Source organism: Balaenoptera ricei, chromosome X (genome assembly GCF_028023285.1).
Source record: "Balaenoptera ricei isolate mBalRic1 chromosome X, mBalRic1.hap2, whole genome shotgun sequence".
In the NCBI taxonomy this organism is placed as follows: Eukaryota; Metazoa; Chordata; class Mammalia; order Artiodactyla; family Balaenopteridae; genus Balaenoptera; species Balaenoptera ricei.
Genome location: NC_082660.1, coordinates 92,022,597 through 92,040,622, shown reverse-complemented (window position 1 = coordinate 92,040,622; position 18,026 = coordinate 92,022,597). Strand labels below are relative to the sequence as shown.

Below are 18,026 nucleotides of genomic sequence, written 5' to 3'. Positions count from 1 at the left end.
CACATTTGACACCAATTTTCCTCCTGAAGCATTTGTCAATTCATTATCAACATGGGTGGAGAGACTGAAAAATAAGCTGCTAAGAGTCAAAAAAACCTTAGTAGAACTTTCAGCAGTTACACAGAGTTAAGGATTCAAAATCTACAACTTAGAGTTACCTACACATCCAGGATTTGATGGGCTAAGATCCTGGAGAAAGGAAATTACAAAGGAATGAAACTGATTTTCTCTTTGAGGCATTCACCAATTCTTAATGGGTGTAGAGCTAGAAGCAAAGAAACCAAGTAGAAAAAGGCAATTAAGAGGCTAGGAAGATAAACTGAGCTTTTGGCAGCTTCATAGTGCAGGGAAGATAAAAATTGGAGTTTGTAGATTTCCAAGGGTGGGGGACCTAATAAATTCCCTAGGCTGTCAGTTAGAACCCCTGAAGGATTACACCCTAGGAATAAGGGTGAACTAGAAATAGAATAGGTCTGACAAAGATTGAAATCCTACCTCAAATTAGTTCAATTCTGGATTAGCTTAAGGTAATTTACTCTTATACTGCCTTGCCAAAGCCAAAGCAAATCTTCTACAAATCAAGACAAAGTCATCTACATTGTCTAGAATTTTTCATTCATAATGTTTAGCACTCAAACAAAAGCATACCAAGAGATATGACAAACAGAAATTTTTTAAAGGAGAAAAAGAAATAAACAATAGAAATGGACCTATAGAAGATTAAGCTATTAGAGGTATCAGGCATAGACTTTAAAAGAATTGTGACTAATATGTTCAAGAAAACAGAAAACAAGATAGATGTTTTCACCCAATAACTGAAATGTGGGGGGAAAAGAATCAAATGGAAATTCTCAAAGTAAAAATGCAATAGTGACCTTCAGCTTCAGCTCCAACATATGAAGAGTTGAAAGTCCTCATTGCCCTCCTTACAATAATAAAAATGTTGAACAAATAGAAAATCAACAACTTCTCTAAGATTGATCAGAGAATTGAGGTCACAGGGCAAAACAACACCCCCAAACTCTGGAGATATAGGAAGAATCACAGCTAAGATGAGACTACTTGAAGCAGTAACTGGTCAGAATACCCTCAATGGTCATTTTGAATTGCTAGAGGCTGGATATGGATTAGCTTAAGAGTTAAAAATCTATGGGCGGGGCACTTTTGGGGGGATCATCACATTTTCACTATTTTCTTCCCTGATGGAACCCAACAGGTTCTCACAATGAAGATCAGAGAAAATTTCCCTCATGTTTCTGTCAGGGGGAGGGGAAAATAACCATTTTGAATTATGCCCAGGGGAAAAATAACCATTTTGAAATACATCCAAAATGTTCTCCATAACAAAGCCTATCCTGAAAGGGAAACTACTTTACCAGGGCCTTATCTGACCTGGGGGAAGGGCAACTGGCTGGCTCCAGCTCCATCTAGACTTCCTGTCTCATGTAAAGGGAGAAAAAAAACACCATTAATCAACTGGATCTAATTAACATTGGTAGAATATTTAATCCAACAACAGCAAAAAACACACATACTTCTTAGGCTCACATAAAATATTAACCAAGACAGACCACATTTTAGGCCATAAAACACACTTAACAAGTTTAAAAGAGTAGAAAGCATACAAAGTATTCTCTCAGACCACATGGAATTAAACTAGAAATCAATAACAGAAAGATAGCTGCAAAATCTCTAAATATTTGAAGATTAAACAACACACTCCTAAAACATGGGTCAAAGAAGAAGTCACAAAAGAAATTTTTAAATATTTTGAAATAAATGAAAATCAAAATATTGATACAACTTATCAAAAATTATGGTATCCAGTGAAAACAGTGCTAAATTTATGGAATTTAATGCATACACAAATTTCCCCTGTTTTTTGAAAGTTTGCTTCATGCTACTTGTTTTTTTACAAAAGACCTACATTAGTACCTGTTTTCACAAACTGAAAGAAATCCAAAGGCAATTTTTGCTTTTATGGAAAAAGATGAGAAGAGAAAAGAGCATTCAGCATTTGTTTTGCAGCAAGCCAAGCTATTATGGAAGCAGCGTGTACCCCAAGGAGTGAGAGTAGCATTCACTGCCAAGCTCCTTCCCTGTGAACTACACTCATCATCTCAGCATCAAGCTGCCATAGCTTTGAACTGTGTCTGTGAGCATCTGTGCCTTATCTCAGTTTATTTTGTGCATCCATTAACAATATTTATCCTAAAGTAATTGCTTCTTCACTTTAAGCCATTTTGGCTTGTGAACACTCTACTTTTGGACAGCAGTGGAAACCTGTATTAGAAAATAAGAAAGAGGGGAGGTGTGGCCAAGATAGTGGAGGAGTAAGCCCCTGAACTCACCTCCTTTCATGGGAACATCAAAATTACAACTATTTACAGAGCAACTATCTATGGGAATGACCTGAAGACTAGCAGAAAACATCTTCCACAACTGAAGATATAAAGAAGGAACCACAATGAGATGGGTAGGAGGGGCAGACACACAATATATCCAAGACTCACATCCTTGGGAAGGTGACCCACAAGTGGGAGGATAAACACAATCACAGAGGTTCTCCCCAAAGAGCAAAGGATCTGAGCCCTACGTTGGGCTCCCCAGCCTGGGGGTCCTGCATCAGGGAGACAAACCTCCAGAATGTCTGACTTTGAAGGCCAGTGGAGCTTGCAAACAGAAGAGCCTGAGGGGTATAGGAAACAAAGATTCTGCTCTTAAAGCTCGTGCAGCTGTTTTGGGAGTTTCCTCGTTAGCATCAGTGTCCTTGTAGTAGAAAGAACTCCCACATGCCACGGAGCAGCTAAGCCCGTGTGCCACAACTACTTGAACCTGCGCTCTAGAGCCCACAAGCCACAACTACTGAGCCCACGCACCACAACTACTGAAGCCTGCACACCCTAGAGCTTATGCTCCACAACAAGAGAAGCCACCGCAAATGAGAAGCCCACGCACTGCAACAAAGAGTAGCCCCCACTCACCGCAACTAGAGAAGGCCTGTGCATAGCAATGAAGACCCAACACGGCCAGAATTTTTAAAAAGTACACTAGAAGGAATCAACGGTAGATTAGATGATACAGAGGAATGGATCAGTGAACTGGAAGGCAGTGTAGTGGAAATCACACAAGCTGAACAGAAAAAACAAAAAAAGAATATTAAAAAATGAGGATAGTTTAGGAGACCTCTGGAATGACATTAAGCTAACATTTACATTATAGAGATCCCAGGAGAAGAGAGAGAGAAAGGGGCAGTGAACTTATTTGAAGAAATAATAGCTAGAAACTTCCCTAACCCAGGGAAGGACACAGACGTTTCCTCTAATATCAGGAACAAGACAAGGATGCTCACTCTCACCACTTTTATTCAACATACTATTGGAAGTCCTAGCCACAGCAATCAGACAACAAAAAGAAATAAAAGGCATTCGAATTGGAAAGGAAGAAGTAAAACTGTCACTGTTTGCAGATGACATGACACTATTTATAGAAAATCTTAAAGATGCCACCAAAAAACTATTAGAACTAATAAATTCAGTAAGGTTTCAGGATACAAAATTAATATACAGAAATCTGTAGCATTTCTATGCACTATCAACAAACTATCAGAAATAAAAATTATGAAAACATTTACAACTGCATAAGAAAAGAATAAAAAACCTAGGAATAAATCTAAGCAAGGAAGTAAAAGACTGGTACTAAGAAAACTATAAAACATTGATAAAAGAAATTGAAGACAACACAAAGGGAAAGATATACCATGCTCATGGACTAGAAGAATTAATATTGTTAAAATGACCAATCTACAAATTCAAATGGAATCCTATCAAAACACCAATGGCATTTTTCAAAAAAAAACTAGAACAAATAATTCTAAAATTTATATGGAAATACAAAAGACCTGAAATAGCCAAAACAACTTTGAGAAAAAAAGAACAAAACTGGACATATCACACTCTCTGATTTCAAATTATACTACAAAGCTACAATACTCAAAACAGTATAGTACTGGCACAAAAACAGAAACATATATCAATGGAACAGAATAGAGAGCACAGAAATAAATCTACACTTACAAGGTCAATTAATCTAGGACAAAAGGGGCAAAAATATACAATGGGGAAAAGACAGTCTCTTCAATAAATTGTGTTGGGAAAACTGGACAACTACATGCAAAAGAATCAAACTGTACTACTTTCTCATACCATATACAAAAGTAAACTCAAAATGGATTAAAGATTTAAATATAAGACCTGAAACCATAAAACTCCTAGAAGAAAACATAGACAGTATGCTCTTTGAATCAGTCTTAGCAATATTTTTTTTTGATATGTCTCCTCAGGCAAAGGCGATAAAAACAAAAATAGACAAACGGGACTACATCAAAGTAAAAAGCTTTGCACAGTGAAGGAAAATATCAACAAAAGAAAAAGGCAGCCTACTGAATGGGAGAAGATATTTGCAAATGATATATTTGATAAGGGATTAATATCCAAATATGCAGATAATTCATACGAATCAATAACAATAAAACAAACAACTCAATTAAAAGATGGGCAGAGAACCTGAAAAGACATTTTTCCAAAGAAGACATACAGACAGCCGACAGACACATGAAATGATGCTCAACATCACTAATCATCAGGGAAATGCAAATTAAAATCACAATGAGATACCACCTTACACCTGTTAGAATAGCCATTACCAAAACAAAACAAAAAAAGAAAAAAAAATAACAAGTGTTGGTAAGGATGTAGAGAAAAGGGAACCTTCATTTACTGTTGGTGGGAATGTAGGTTGGTGTAGCTACTGTGGAAAACAGTATGGAGACTCCTCACAAAATTAAAAGTAGGACTACCATGACCCAGCAATTCCACTTTTGGATATTTTTCCAAAGAAAACAAAAACACTAATTCAAAAAGATATATGCACCCCTATGTTCACTGCAGGTATTATTTACAAGATAATATGGATAATATGCCAAGGTATGGAAGCAACCTAAGTGTCCATTTATGGATGACTGGATAAAGAAATTGGGGTATACATATATACCATTGTGTTAGTTTCAGGAATACAGCAAAGTGATTCGGATACACACAATGAAATACTACTCAGCCATAAGAAAGAATAAAATCTTGCCATTGTGACAGCATGGATGGACCTTGAGGGTATTATGCTAAGTGAAGTAAGTCAGACAGAGAAAGACAAATATTATATGACATCACTTATATGTGGAATCTGAGAAAAAGTACAAATGAACTTATTTACAAAACAGAAACAGACTCACAGATATAGAAAACAAGTTTATGGTTACCGAAGTTGAAGGGGGGAGGGATAAATTAGGAATATAGGATTAACAGATATACACTACCATATACAAAATAGGTAAACAACAAGGATTTACTGTTGCACAGGGAACAATATTCAATATCTTGTAATAACCTATAATGGAAAAGACTCGAAAAAATATATATATAATATCCAAATCACTTTGCTGTACACCTGAAACTAACACAATATTGTAAATTAACTGTACTTCAATTAAAAAATTTATCTTATTTTTTTAAATATTTATTTATTTATTTATTTATTTGGTTGAACCTGGTCTTAGTTGCAGAAGGTGGGCTCCTTAGTTGCAGCACGTGGGCTCCTTAGTTGTGGCAGGCGGGCTCCTTAGTTATGGTAGGTTGGCTCCTTAGTTGCAGCAGGAAGACTCCTTAGTTGTGGCACGCAAACTCTTAGTTGCGGCATGCATGTGGGATCTAGTTCCCTGGCCAGGGATCAAATCTGGGCCCCCTGCATTGGGAGCACGAAGTCATATCCACTGTGCCAGTCCCCAATAAAAAAATTTTTTTAAAACTTTTATCCATCCAGAAATAAAAAGAAACTTCCATAATTTGATTAAAAACTATCTGTGAAAACAAAGGAACAAACATCACAGTTAATGTTGAAATATCAGGAGGTTCCACCTGAGATACGTAATAAGAAACAGATGGCCACTGTCACCACTTTTATTCATCACCATGATGGGAATGCTAGACTGTGCAAAAAGGGAAGAAAAAGAAAAAGTACAAGAATTGAAAAAGAAGAAAGACAATTTGCATACAAAATTATTGCATATGTAGAAACTCCAAAAGAATCTATAAATAAACTATTAAAATTAATAAATGATTTAACAAGATCACACAATACAATGTCAATATATTATTAAAAATCAGCTCTATTCCTATAACAGCAGCAAGAAATTAGAAAATGAAATTTTAAGAACAAAGTCACAAAAACCACCAAGTCCTAGAAATAATTCTAACAAAATATGTACAAGTCTGAAGATGAAAATTCAGACATTGAAAGAGATTAAAGAAGACATAATTAAAGGATGAAATATACCATGTTAATGTACTGGAGAACTCAATATTGTAAATATGTTAATTCCTTCCAAATTGATCTATAGATTCATTGCAATCACAATTAAAATCCAAACAGGTGATGTGTCTGTCTGTGTCTGTGTCTGTGTGTGCATAAATTGGCAAGCTTATTACTTAAATCTATATGGAAACACAAAGTGCCAAGAATATCGAAGACAATTCCAAAAAAAACAATAAAGAGGATTTATACTACCAAATATTAAGATGTATCATAGAGTTTATTTTTATAACTTAGAGGTAAGAAAAACTTTCCTCAGGATGAACAAAAGCCCAGAAGCCATAAAGGGAAAATATGAAAAATTTGATCACCTATAGGTGATCACCTATAAAGGGAAAAAAAACATGAATGATGCTAAATGAATTAGATATCCATCTACTTTGAGAGCACTAATTTCTACCTAAGTCAGCTTGCCCTGATTCCCTGAGCACTAAATAAACAACCTTCTGATGATAATTTGGTTTCTGATGCACATTGATCTTAGGGACAGTATGTTCTGAGCAGCCGACACTAAGAATCTGATCTACTTGGTAATTACATTTCTTATAGTAACATAGACTGTCATTCTGGTTTTTTTATTTTCAAAAAGAAATTCCACCCCATTTAATAACATGTTATGTCCATATGTAAACTTAGAAAAATGCTCAATAAACAGAAGGCTCTAATGCCCAAACAAAGATGCTTGTATTACACTTACTCTTTCACTTTTTAAAATGTAAATGGTCAACAGGGCCAAAGAGTTACACTTAGCCCACTGCCAGTGCTGGATTGAATTCCATTGACATGAACCTGTTAGGATAAAGTTACCCATCCAATAAGGCTTCTTTCCCACCCGCTACCTTCTCCCTCCACTCAGGCTTACCCCCAAACCCAAAATTGCCCAAGCCCTTAACACAAGGCCTGAGAGGGACCCAATGGAGAGGGGAAAGCATGGAGATACACATCTCTGAAAGTAAATATGCGTTATCCTGCTTGACACCACACCTCAGGGCAGAGCAAACCAGGGGTCATTACCCTAGTCTTCTGCACCCCGAGATGGCAGCACGATAGTTCTGGTTTAAAGGCAAGGAAGAGCCACAGTTTAAACAGAGAAATCAGAAAAAAACGTTCAACCTGGGATGTGATGTAAAATGAATGTAAAAAGATAGCATTGAAAATGGTCATAATCACTCTTCAAAAAAACCATTCTCAAGGGAATTTAGCAGAGAAATTAACCAAACAGAGGCATAAACACAAAATTTGCCTGAACCACATCAATTTGCTAAACCTACACTTAGAATCTCTTTTGAAACAAGGCAAGTAAAATATGAATTTAAAAATAGAAAACCAGCTTCCTGAGCCTTGAAATATTATGCTTTGGGTGGCAATTTATAAGAGAACTCTACTCCATCTTTGTAAAATTCCCTTTGAACACATTTGACTGGGATAGACCCACTTAAATTCCTAAAACCATTAGATGAGAGAAAAACCAAAATAGCAGAATATCCTCTGAGTTTCTAATTTCCTCGGTTACCCAGAAGTTGCCATCCTCTCTAAAGAGAGGACACTGCCCCCTCCTTGCCCCGATGAGCTGCCACAATCACAGAACTGTGCCCTTCCCAAAATGTTTGAGAGTGGCAGCCTCCGATGTGAAAGCATGAGGACATCTGCGTGTGGCTGGGCCGGCCCTGTGGCCTCCCTGGACCAGGCAGTCACATATCTGTCTCACACAGCACTTACCAAAGTCTGGGTGATTCCGTGCCAAACAATACCAGGTGTGGGACATCAAAATTACATGCAGTGCACATAGGGCTGTGCCACGTTAAGACTGGTGCCTTCTCAGTCTCTGTTCAACAAAGGTCCAAAAAATCTTGGCATCCAGCCACACCCAGGTCACCGTATTACCACAGCAATGACAATTATTATTTTGTATCAAATGCCCACCGGTGCATGACCTGGTGTCACGGGAATTAAGCGGTCACCCACAAAAGACACAGAAGCACAAAGAGACTACTGCCAATGGTCTCTCAGAAGGAGGAAATAAAAAGACAAGTGCGAGGGAGGGAGAGGGAAGAAGAATGGGAAGGGATGAGAAAAGAGACCTGCAGGAGCAGATGGACACTGGTCAGACCTGTGCCCCTGCTGCACGGTGGCTTTTTATTACGCAAGTTGACCTCATTTTTCACCCCATGTAGAAAAGTCACTCAGCACCCCAAGTTCAAGATATCAATACAGAAGTTTTTATTATTTGCTCCATTCTCCAACTGCTCACCCTACCTGACACATAGGAGCAGCAAGATAAATATGAGTATCTCTGTTTCTCACCCGAGCCTCGCCTATAGGCAACCCCTAAGACTTTACTCTTTCTTCTACACCTTGCTGTGTGGGTATCTACAAAGTTACGTAGTCAACATACAGAATCTCATCTCCGTCTCTGTCTTCATCAAGGGGAGTTTTGTGTTGGGTATCTATGGAGGCATTATACAGATGTTTGGCTCCATACTAAGCAATTTTAAAGCAATCAGTTGCTCATGTTTGGGAGGCCACTGGCTCTGCCTCTTGCTAATGGAGTGATCTTGGGAATCTTACCTAACTTATCCAAATCCCATTTCTTCTTCAGCAAAAATATAATAATATTTACTTGACATGATTATTGCGACTAAGGTGGGGGTGGGAGGGAAATACATAAAATGCCAATGTCTGACAAATGCTAGGTACCGCCCACCTCTTTTCTTCTATAATATACATGTCTTTGACATACATATCTTGCTTACCAAATTTGAGTAATATTATTCTAAAAAGGAGAAAACTCAGGGGCTTCTAATATTGTCTGAAATTATTATTATTATAATCTTATTTAATTATTTACAACCTAAAATTAAGCATCAATGCCTTTACTTATAGCTCTTGGAGAGAAAATCATCTTTCCTCTACCCATCTTGGGTTCTGGGCTGGGACTCTGCGACAAAAGACAGATTAACAAGAGAAAAGCATACACATTTATTTAACACAAGGTTTACGTGATATAGGAGGCTTCATAAGAAAATGAGATCCAAAGAAGTGGCAAAACCTAAATGCTTATATATTGGATTGAAGGAAGAAAAGCAATTGTGCAAAAGAAACTAAAATATGTGGAGACTAAAGGAAGATAAAAGTTATTTTGACAAGAACTGTTTTACAGAATTCTCTCAGCCTCAACTCCCCATCTCTGGTGATAAGAATATGTCTTTCCTCCTGGTATAGGAAGGGCATCGTTCACATTGGATTTTTATCTCTTGTCTTCAGGAAGAAAAGGGAAGTTCAGAGTGCCCTTCTTGTACCTGCTATTTTTCAAGTGCTTTTAGCTCAAAATAATCCTTATGCCAAAGTGGCATATTTTGGAGTAGCATATTCTGCCACTCTTCACTCTCATACAAAGTACAAAGCAAAAAACTCACAAATTAAAAATAAATCAAGCTACATAACTAAACAAATTTAAATTAACATTAATTCCATGAGATTGATAATGTTGTTTTGGTGGCTCTAAATCAGTCTGCAACATAAATATGATACCAAAGGCAAGAACACAGATTCTCTTGATTTAAACATTCCTTCAGTAGGGTGAGTCTAATGACTCCCCCTCAACCCTCTGCCAGTTTTGTAACTCAAACTACTGCAAAACCTCTATCAGTACAAAGTGATACTTAACTTACTATGGAGCAAATGCATCTTCTATGTATTATGTCTTTACGTAGTCTCATTGATGAGAAACAATTTCATTGATCTAAGATGCCTTTGATTTTTAGATACATCATTATTTTATATACCACTAAGAATGAAAAAAATATATACTTCTATTTAAACTATGACACAATGCTAAGGTGCCACCAACTATAAGATCTATCATAACTTCAGAAATACTAAAACTGGGGGGCAGGGGGTGGCAGGGAAACATCTATCTTATGATCAATGAATACAGTGGTGCTCACACTTAGTGCCGTGACAGTATTTAACATAAACACAAAATTTGGCTCCCAAGTCACCAGGTGACACTTGAAAATACAGAATATACTTATAATGAATTTCTTTAATGAAAACAGAACGCTTAAAAAACATTTATAGGAAACGCCTTAAACCCAGAAACGTGTACGTGTACTCCCAGAATTCCACCAACCCTACTTTGAGAAATACTTAGGCTTCATGTCTTCATGTCTAAACCCAGGCATTAGGAATGTTGTAAAAATTGATGAGATGGAATTGAGGAAACATATTCAGTTCTTAGAAGGGAACAAAGACCCTATTCCTCAGAGGAATTATTTTTATCAGTTTATTTATTAAAACCCACTGGGCCAACAGGTACATGAAAAGGTGCTCAGCATCCACTAATCATCAGGGAAATAGAAATCAAAACCACAATGAAATATCACCTCACACCTGTTATAATGGGTATCATCAAAATGACAAGAGATAACAAGTGTTGGCGAGGGCATGGAGAAAGGGAACCCTTGTGCACTGTTGGTTGAAATGCAAATTGGTACAGCCACTATGGAAAACAGTATGGAGGTTCCTTAAAAAAATTGAAAAATAGAACTATCATATGATCCAGCAATCTCACTTTTGGATATATGCCCAAAGGAAATAAAAACAAGATCTCGAAAAGATATCTGCACACCCATAAGCATTGCAGCATTCTTCACAATGGCTAAGATATGGAAACAGTCTAAGTGTCTATCAATAGATGAACAGAAGATGTAGTATATATACCACAGCCATGAGAACGAAGGAAATCTTGCTGTTTTCAGTAACTTTGGGAAAACTTGTAGGCAATTATGCTAAGTGAAATAAGTCAGACAGAGAATGATAAATACTGTATGACATCACTTATATGTGGAATCTAAAAAAGACGAACTCAGAGAGTAGAGTGGTAGTTACTGGGGACTGGGGGTGGAGGAAATGGGGAGATATTGGTCAAATGGTACAAATTTCCAGTTATAAGATTAACAAGTTCTGAGGATCTAATGTACAACATGGTGATTATAGCTAGTAATACTGTATTATATATTTGAATGTTGCTAAGAGAGTAGATTTTAAATATTCTCACCCAAAAAAAGAAATAGTGATTATGTGACAGGATGGAGGTGGTAGCTAATGCTATGGTGGTGGTCATTTTGCAATATATATACATATATATGTATCAATCAACAGGTCATACATCTTAAACTTACACAATGTTATGTCAATTATATCTCAATAAAGCTGGGGAAAAATAACACTAGTGTATGGCAGAAGGACACCTTAGAAAAAAAGGTAAATTAAAAATTATCCACCCTGTCTTTTAGCTAATTAAGGGTGTTCACTTTTATCAATTAACTCCTATGTTCCAGCACTACTTTAGCAGTTTACCCACATTACCTCATTTAATCATATGATATAAGGACTCTTATTATCCACATCTTGACAGCTCATCTATCATTTCAACACATCTTCCTTTTTGGTCTAAATATTTTCCCACTCAATATGTGGGAAACATATCCACATAAACCCCACCCATTCTCCCATTCTATCATCTCCTTCACTTCCAACCTAGCCTGTATCTAACATTTTTATTTTCCAACAATTACACAAAAAATCAATATACATTACAGATAAGAAAATACTGATGAGGGAAAAGATTCAAATATTAAATTCATGCACTGTCTTATTACTCATAGCCATTTTTCTTATTTTGGTATATAGCCTTTCAGAAGTTTTAATGCATGTAAATATTTTATATTTCTCAAAAATGGAATACAGTATGTATATGGTCATGTAACTGGCTTTTCCACTTAAAATATATGCTGAATTTTTTCCATGTAAATAAGTGTAGTTGCCCATCAACATTTTCAAGAGCCGAATAATGTTTCAATACCTTAATTTCTTAGCCAAGTGCCTATTTCAAGACACTTGGGTCATTCACAGTTTTTCACTCTTCAAAACAGTGCAAAGATGCACAAACTTGTACAAGCCAGTTATTTCTCCTAAGCCAATTATATCTCCTAAGGACAAATTTGTATAAGTGGAATTACTGGGTCAAAGTGCATGCACATCTTGAAAGCTTCTGAAACATGTATCCAAACGGATCTTGTACCAAGTATGCTCCCACCAGCACAGTTTGAAAGTGTCCCTCCACCCACACCTTCACCATACTCTGGGTTGGAAGAGAGGTGGATCTTGTCCAGTATGGATGTCAACAGCCCTCTCGATGGTTCCATAAAGACCCTGCCCCAACCAATCTTGTAAAAGAAATCTGATAGAAGCTCTAAAAATTATTCTTTTATATTTTCTATTATATTTTCTCATAATTTCAAAATAATCACTAACATATTCACTCCCATAGACACCAGAGTTGGACAAGAAAGAGGATGTTTTCCTATCAAATGCCCTCAGGACCCTACAATAAAATTGTCCCTCTCTGTATGTCCCCAGGATAGGTTCCAGCACTTCTTCATTCAAAGTGTCTCTCACTTCCTTCCTCCCCTTGCCACTCCCATTACCACCAGTGAAATTTCACGCCTTTAGCATCTGTGCCTGAACTATGGTGGTAACTTCCTAAGTGGTGTTCCAATCTCCAGTGGCCACTCCTGTCCCCACCCCAACTATGACCCATTCTGCACACAAGTCAGCCACATAATGTTCCTTTCATCCTGTCACTCCTCTGGTCACAAAAGGGTTTGGTGTCTCCCAGGGGTTGGTGGAATAATATACAGACACCTCAGTTTAGAAATCAGGGATCCTCCATGAACGGAACTCACCCAACTGCTGGACTGTATTTTCCATCACTCCCCTCCCCACACTTTGTTCACAGAGGAGAGGCACAGCCTTCTTCTTCTGTGGAGAAAAATTCCCACCTCCATGCCTTTCTTCCCATCACTCCTCCTTCCTCCAATGCCCTTCCGCCCTGTTTTTATCCCATCCTTCATGCCCAGTTCTACTGAAGCATCCGGAGGAGAGCACTGTTGCCTGCAGAAATAGGAAACAGATGGCCGTGATTAGAGGTTCTCAGTTTTGTTAGTATCTTTTTGTTTCCATACATCTTGCCTCTCCAAATATATCATAAACTCAAGAACATGATAAATTTTTTTTGCTGGTTAAAACACACAACTTTATTGATGAAACACAAGATTAACAAATGTAAACCAATACAAAAGTATAGCTTATTCGTGATTAGTTCGCTGTCAGTTTAAGTAGAGGAAAGAGTAAAAATATCTCAATCTAGGTAGCAAGATGGAATCAATAAATGCTTTCTTTGTACAAGCTCTAGTATTCATCTGACATCCTTAAAATGGTCTAGCCTAAAACCAACCATCACAACCAGCATCACTGTTGATATGTGATATTCATTATTCCAAAATAGCAGCTGAAAGGATCTCTTTGCCGTATAAGCACAGTGAAAAGCAAAGAATTTACAAAATGCATTGTTCCCAAGTGCAAACTAAAAAAATTACCTCAGTATTGTTTGGGACAGACCCCCAGTTAAAGTTTGGTCAATACTTTTAGGACTTTTACTTTCACGACCAGATCACTGTGATTTGCTAATGCTTTGATTTTCTTAACACACACTCCAGATTCTTTGAATAAGAAAAAAAGTGAACTTCTGCTGAATTCTTTCCTGGATGAGGCAAGCCCTTCATTTTTTATGTTGTCATTTATATTCTCAAATAGGGTAAGGATATTAAGAAGAATCTCTCTGTCCCATTCTTTATTAAAGAGGGAAATCAATTCTGATGGTACTTTACAACTGACCAGCTCTCTTGTCATGGCTGGATTTTCAGTAAAGTTTATGATTAGTTTCATAATCTGAATCTTGGTGAAGTAATTTCCCAGGAATAACAAAGCAAAAAAGTCTGGAAAAGAATAGGAAAGCAAATGTTGGTAGTGATTTGTCACAGTCATGTTGGTTAACAGTCTTAGACCAGCCATCTGCACAGCTGAGTCCAAACGACAGATCATGGTGTCATCACACACTTGACTGATATATGTCTTAATCTTGCCCTGATTTTCCGCATTCACACTCAAGTTATTAAGGGCATTGTATGCCTTTTCCCTAATAATGGGATCTTTCGTTTTTATCAGTTTTGCAATAATTGGGAGACCACCCAATTCACGAATGGCATTTTGGTTAAATGAATATGCTGCATTGTTACCCAGAGTGACCAAGGCTACTTCCTGAATAAAAGGATCATTAGTTCTTTCTAGGATGTTAAGGACCTTTTGAAGGTCAGTAGCACCCAGAATATCATCAATTTTATAGGGAAAGTTGAACTTGCCCCTTCGAACAGGCCATGATGTGGCTGGAGTCCTGGTGCTCTTACCTCTGGTCCTTCCCTTGGACTTGCCACTAGTCCTGCCCCCAGCCCTAGCTCCATTCCTCACAGGGTGGCAGCCTCCACCCCTGACTCCTGGGCAGGGTAAACCAGGTGTAAGGGTCCTGGTCCCGGAGATGGTACCCAACCTGGCCCCTTTGCCCGCCTTTGCACTTGCCTGTTCCTTCAGGGTGCTGAAAAGGGCCTTGGCCTTGGCCTCTAGGCCACCTCCGCTCTGGGCCTTCAAGTGGGCCTCTGCCTTTACATCAGGTCCACTCTTGAGTTCCACGGACACCTCAGCCTTGGCCTTTGAGTCACCCTGAAGTCTGGCTCCAGCCCTTGCCCCAGCATTAGCCTTAGCTCCTTTCCCAGTCTCTGCAATATCGCTAGATTCCTCCTCATCATCGTCATCGTGGTCGTCCCAGATTTTCTCGCTCTCATCTCTTCCCCAGGTCAGTCTGTATACGCAGTAGCAGGCGCCAGCGCCAATCACTACACCAGCAGCCAAGCAGCCAGCTTCCCGAGTTCGGCCCATGCTGCCGCGAGTGTCTGGAGGGTTTGCTCTGGCCAGAAGAGCGCTCCCAAGTCAGGGGGCAGGGGGAGGGGGCTGTGGAGTCTTCAGCTACAGCCAGCAGGCTCTGCTGCAGCTACAGATACTGGGGGACCTAAGAATGAAAGGAAGATTTGAGGCTTCAGTCTCCTCCTTCTGTGCCTTCGCATGCAGACAGACTGAACTACAGACCTACAAACAGACAAAACAAATGGGGACATGGCAGGGACTCAAGGGTAGATCACTGATTCCTTTTTTTAATCAGGAAGGTAATTTTGAAAATTTTCCCCACCTCCAGATTCTCCAACCTCATGTTCAACCACCCCACCCCAGTATGTTAAATTTAAGACAGCTAATCAGTTCCCTACCTCCCCTGCCCCTCCAGATGTCCTGGGGGCAGTGGCAGCCCCACATACACCCGCAGGGGTCCAGGCAGTTTCTTCCTTCTATTTCTTGCCTGGAAGTACACTGAGTCCTGCAAACCTGCATACAAAGCGGTGGGGGGAGTGGCGCTGAGAGCTCATGGGACAGACAGATGAACCTCACCCGGGACGGGACACACGTTCCTCTGCGGAATCACTGGCCCTAGTCCCGCGGAGCCCAATATTTCCCACGTTCGGTTCCCCTCCTCTCCTCACTGAGCTGCGGCTTTGAAGTTCATTATGACCCGCCCCCCCCCCGCCCCGTTCTTTCGATCTCCTCCAATCCTCCACCCAGCCCCCACCCCCGAAAGTCACTGCCTTCGAAGGTGACTGCCACAACTCCTTCCCTGTAACAAAATGGATGGTGGTGGAGGGAGAGTGTCTAGAAGCCAGACAGGCGTAAAATGCACAGAAGTCTCGAACTCCGCCCTTGCCTCCGCCACCCCCACCAACTCAGAGGTACCAGGATACTCCTACCCCCACCCATTATATCCACTGCTCCAGAGCAATTTCCTTCCTCCCTCATCTCGGTTTCCGCCTCCACCTAACCTAAAGACTGACAACTCTGGGACCAAAGAGTAATTTGGAGAAAGGTCCTCCCCACCCCCACCCCAGGACTCTCGTGACACCTTCGTCCTCCCAGCCACTTCCTTCCGTGCAGGGCACTTTCTTTTGCAAGCTCCGCAATGGTCCAGAGAGGAGAGGAGGAGGGGTATGTGGGGGAGGTCCACGGGCCCACTGGAGTTTGCAGTCTTCACCATTCTCCAGCCCAGGGATCCCTAAATAGTGCCACCACTCTCACTCTGACATACTTGTTTCTGGACAATTTTCCTCTTCTTCCTGCTCCTAGAGTTGGATTGGCCTTCAGCCGCAAGATCCAAAGACACAGACAGGCGACAGGGCAGAGACAGATTGCTAGGCAGACAGAACAGCACTTCAGACAGTCCCAATACCAGCCTTTCCGAATCCAAGGTCCTGGTTGTCAAACGGATTTCACCTTTTGGTCTCTCACCCTACCCCCACTTCTCAGGACTCCGCTAACAGCAGCCCTCTTCCAGCAAGGGCGTCCATCCACCCCCTCCCCCAGCCCCCAGTCCCAGCCCCAGCCCCAGCCCCAGCGGTCGGCCATTTTCCCAGGAAAAACCACACCCCTTTCGAACAACTGGAAAGAGGGGAGGCGGGGCGAAGGAGTGAGAAAAACCGGAGGAGCAAAAGAAAACCCAAAGATCTCTTTGATTCCCCTGCCCGACGCAGTCTCAGCCCCAACGACAACTATGTTTCCTGTACGCGCTGTCATCTCCTATTTCCTATATAAAAGAGCAGGGAGGTAACTGGGGAGTCAGTAATGCGCCCAAGTTAGGAGGAGAACCCCAGCCATCCCCGCCCTTCTGGGGGCCGCGGGGCAATCCCACCTTTACACTGACCTGCAGGGGTTCGGGGCAGATTCTTTATTCCTTTGCTCCGAGTGGTACAGCGCCCTACTGAAAGACACGGGGAATGACAAGACAGACGCCCAGCCCCAAGATACTGGCTTGCTAGATGGACCGACACACAGGACAAGAATCTTAACATCGGCCCTTCCCGATTCAAGGCCCTGGATGCCAAAGGTTTTCAGGTTTCCCCCCTCCTGGTCTGGGGTCTCCCCTGGAATTTGGCCCCCAAGGTCCACCATTCTTGTTCTCGAAAGGGCCAGGGATAGTGCAAGGGTGTGGAGAAAGCGAGCCTCGTCCTTCTTTAGTCTCCACCCTCCGCTACCCGCACCGCGGGAATCCCTCGGGCAAGCACCCATCCGCACATAGACTGGCTGGGATCAGGGCGGTTACCTCCTCCTCCTCCTCTCCTGGCCACAGGCCCGCCAGCCCTCGAGGTAATAGGGAGATGGCAACCGGACCAAACGAAAGACCGGGATTAGAAGGACGTCTGCACACGTCGGCTCCCGCTCACGTGAGAGCCACGTCACTCGTGAGCTCAGAACCCCAATTACCACTCCCACCAGCAGTGCGGCAGGAGCCGGCCCACCCCTTTCCTTTCCCTTCACAGCAGGTCCTGCCACTCATTTTCCACTGCCAATCCCAGAAACCAGAAGTAGCTTATCTTGTGGTTGGCATTTGCCTTTCTTTGGTTAGCAGAGAGACACTGTATCTGCTCCCATGTCCATTGGTCTTGTCTTCCTCTTTGAGGAATAATTTTTGTCTCCTCTGCTCCCTGTCCACCCACCTCTCCCTTCACCCCCCACCCCCCCCCCCACAACGCAGCCTCACTGCTCAGCGTTTCCCCTGCACCCCTATACGAAATGGGATTCAAGATCTCAGAAAAGGATATGGGTAGTGG

General features: G+C 40.7%; 1 protein-coding gene across 5 annotated transcripts; it reads right to left on the bottom strand.

The window, feature by feature from the left end:
- Positions 1-13,550: 13,550 nt before the first annotated feature.
- ARMCX1 (armadillo repeat containing X-linked 1) lies at positions 13,551-17,634 on the bottom strand. Of its 5 annotated transcripts, none has more exons than XM_059911402.1 (5): positions 17,519-17,634; positions 17,120-17,176; positions 16,508-16,670; positions 15,642-15,756; positions 13,551-15,388 (listed from the first exon to the last, which is right to left on the bottom strand). In XM_059911402.1, the coding sequence occupies exon 5, from the start codon at positions 15,256-15,258 to the stop codon at positions 13,894-13,896; it is 1,365 nt and encodes a 454-aa protein (XP_059767385.1). In that variant the 5' UTR covers positions 15,259-15,388; positions 15,642-15,756; positions 16,508-16,670; positions 17,120-17,176; positions 17,519-17,634; the 3' UTR covers positions 13,551-13,893. The 5 variants fall into 5 exon arrangements, with proteins under 5 accessions (XP_059767385.1, XP_059767383.1, XP_059767386.1 ...); XM_059911400.1 differs by having other exon boundaries at positions 16,508-16,610; XM_059911403.1 differs by having other exon boundaries at positions 17,120-17,173.
- Between the last annotated feature and the right edge of the window lie 392 nt (positions 17,635-18,026).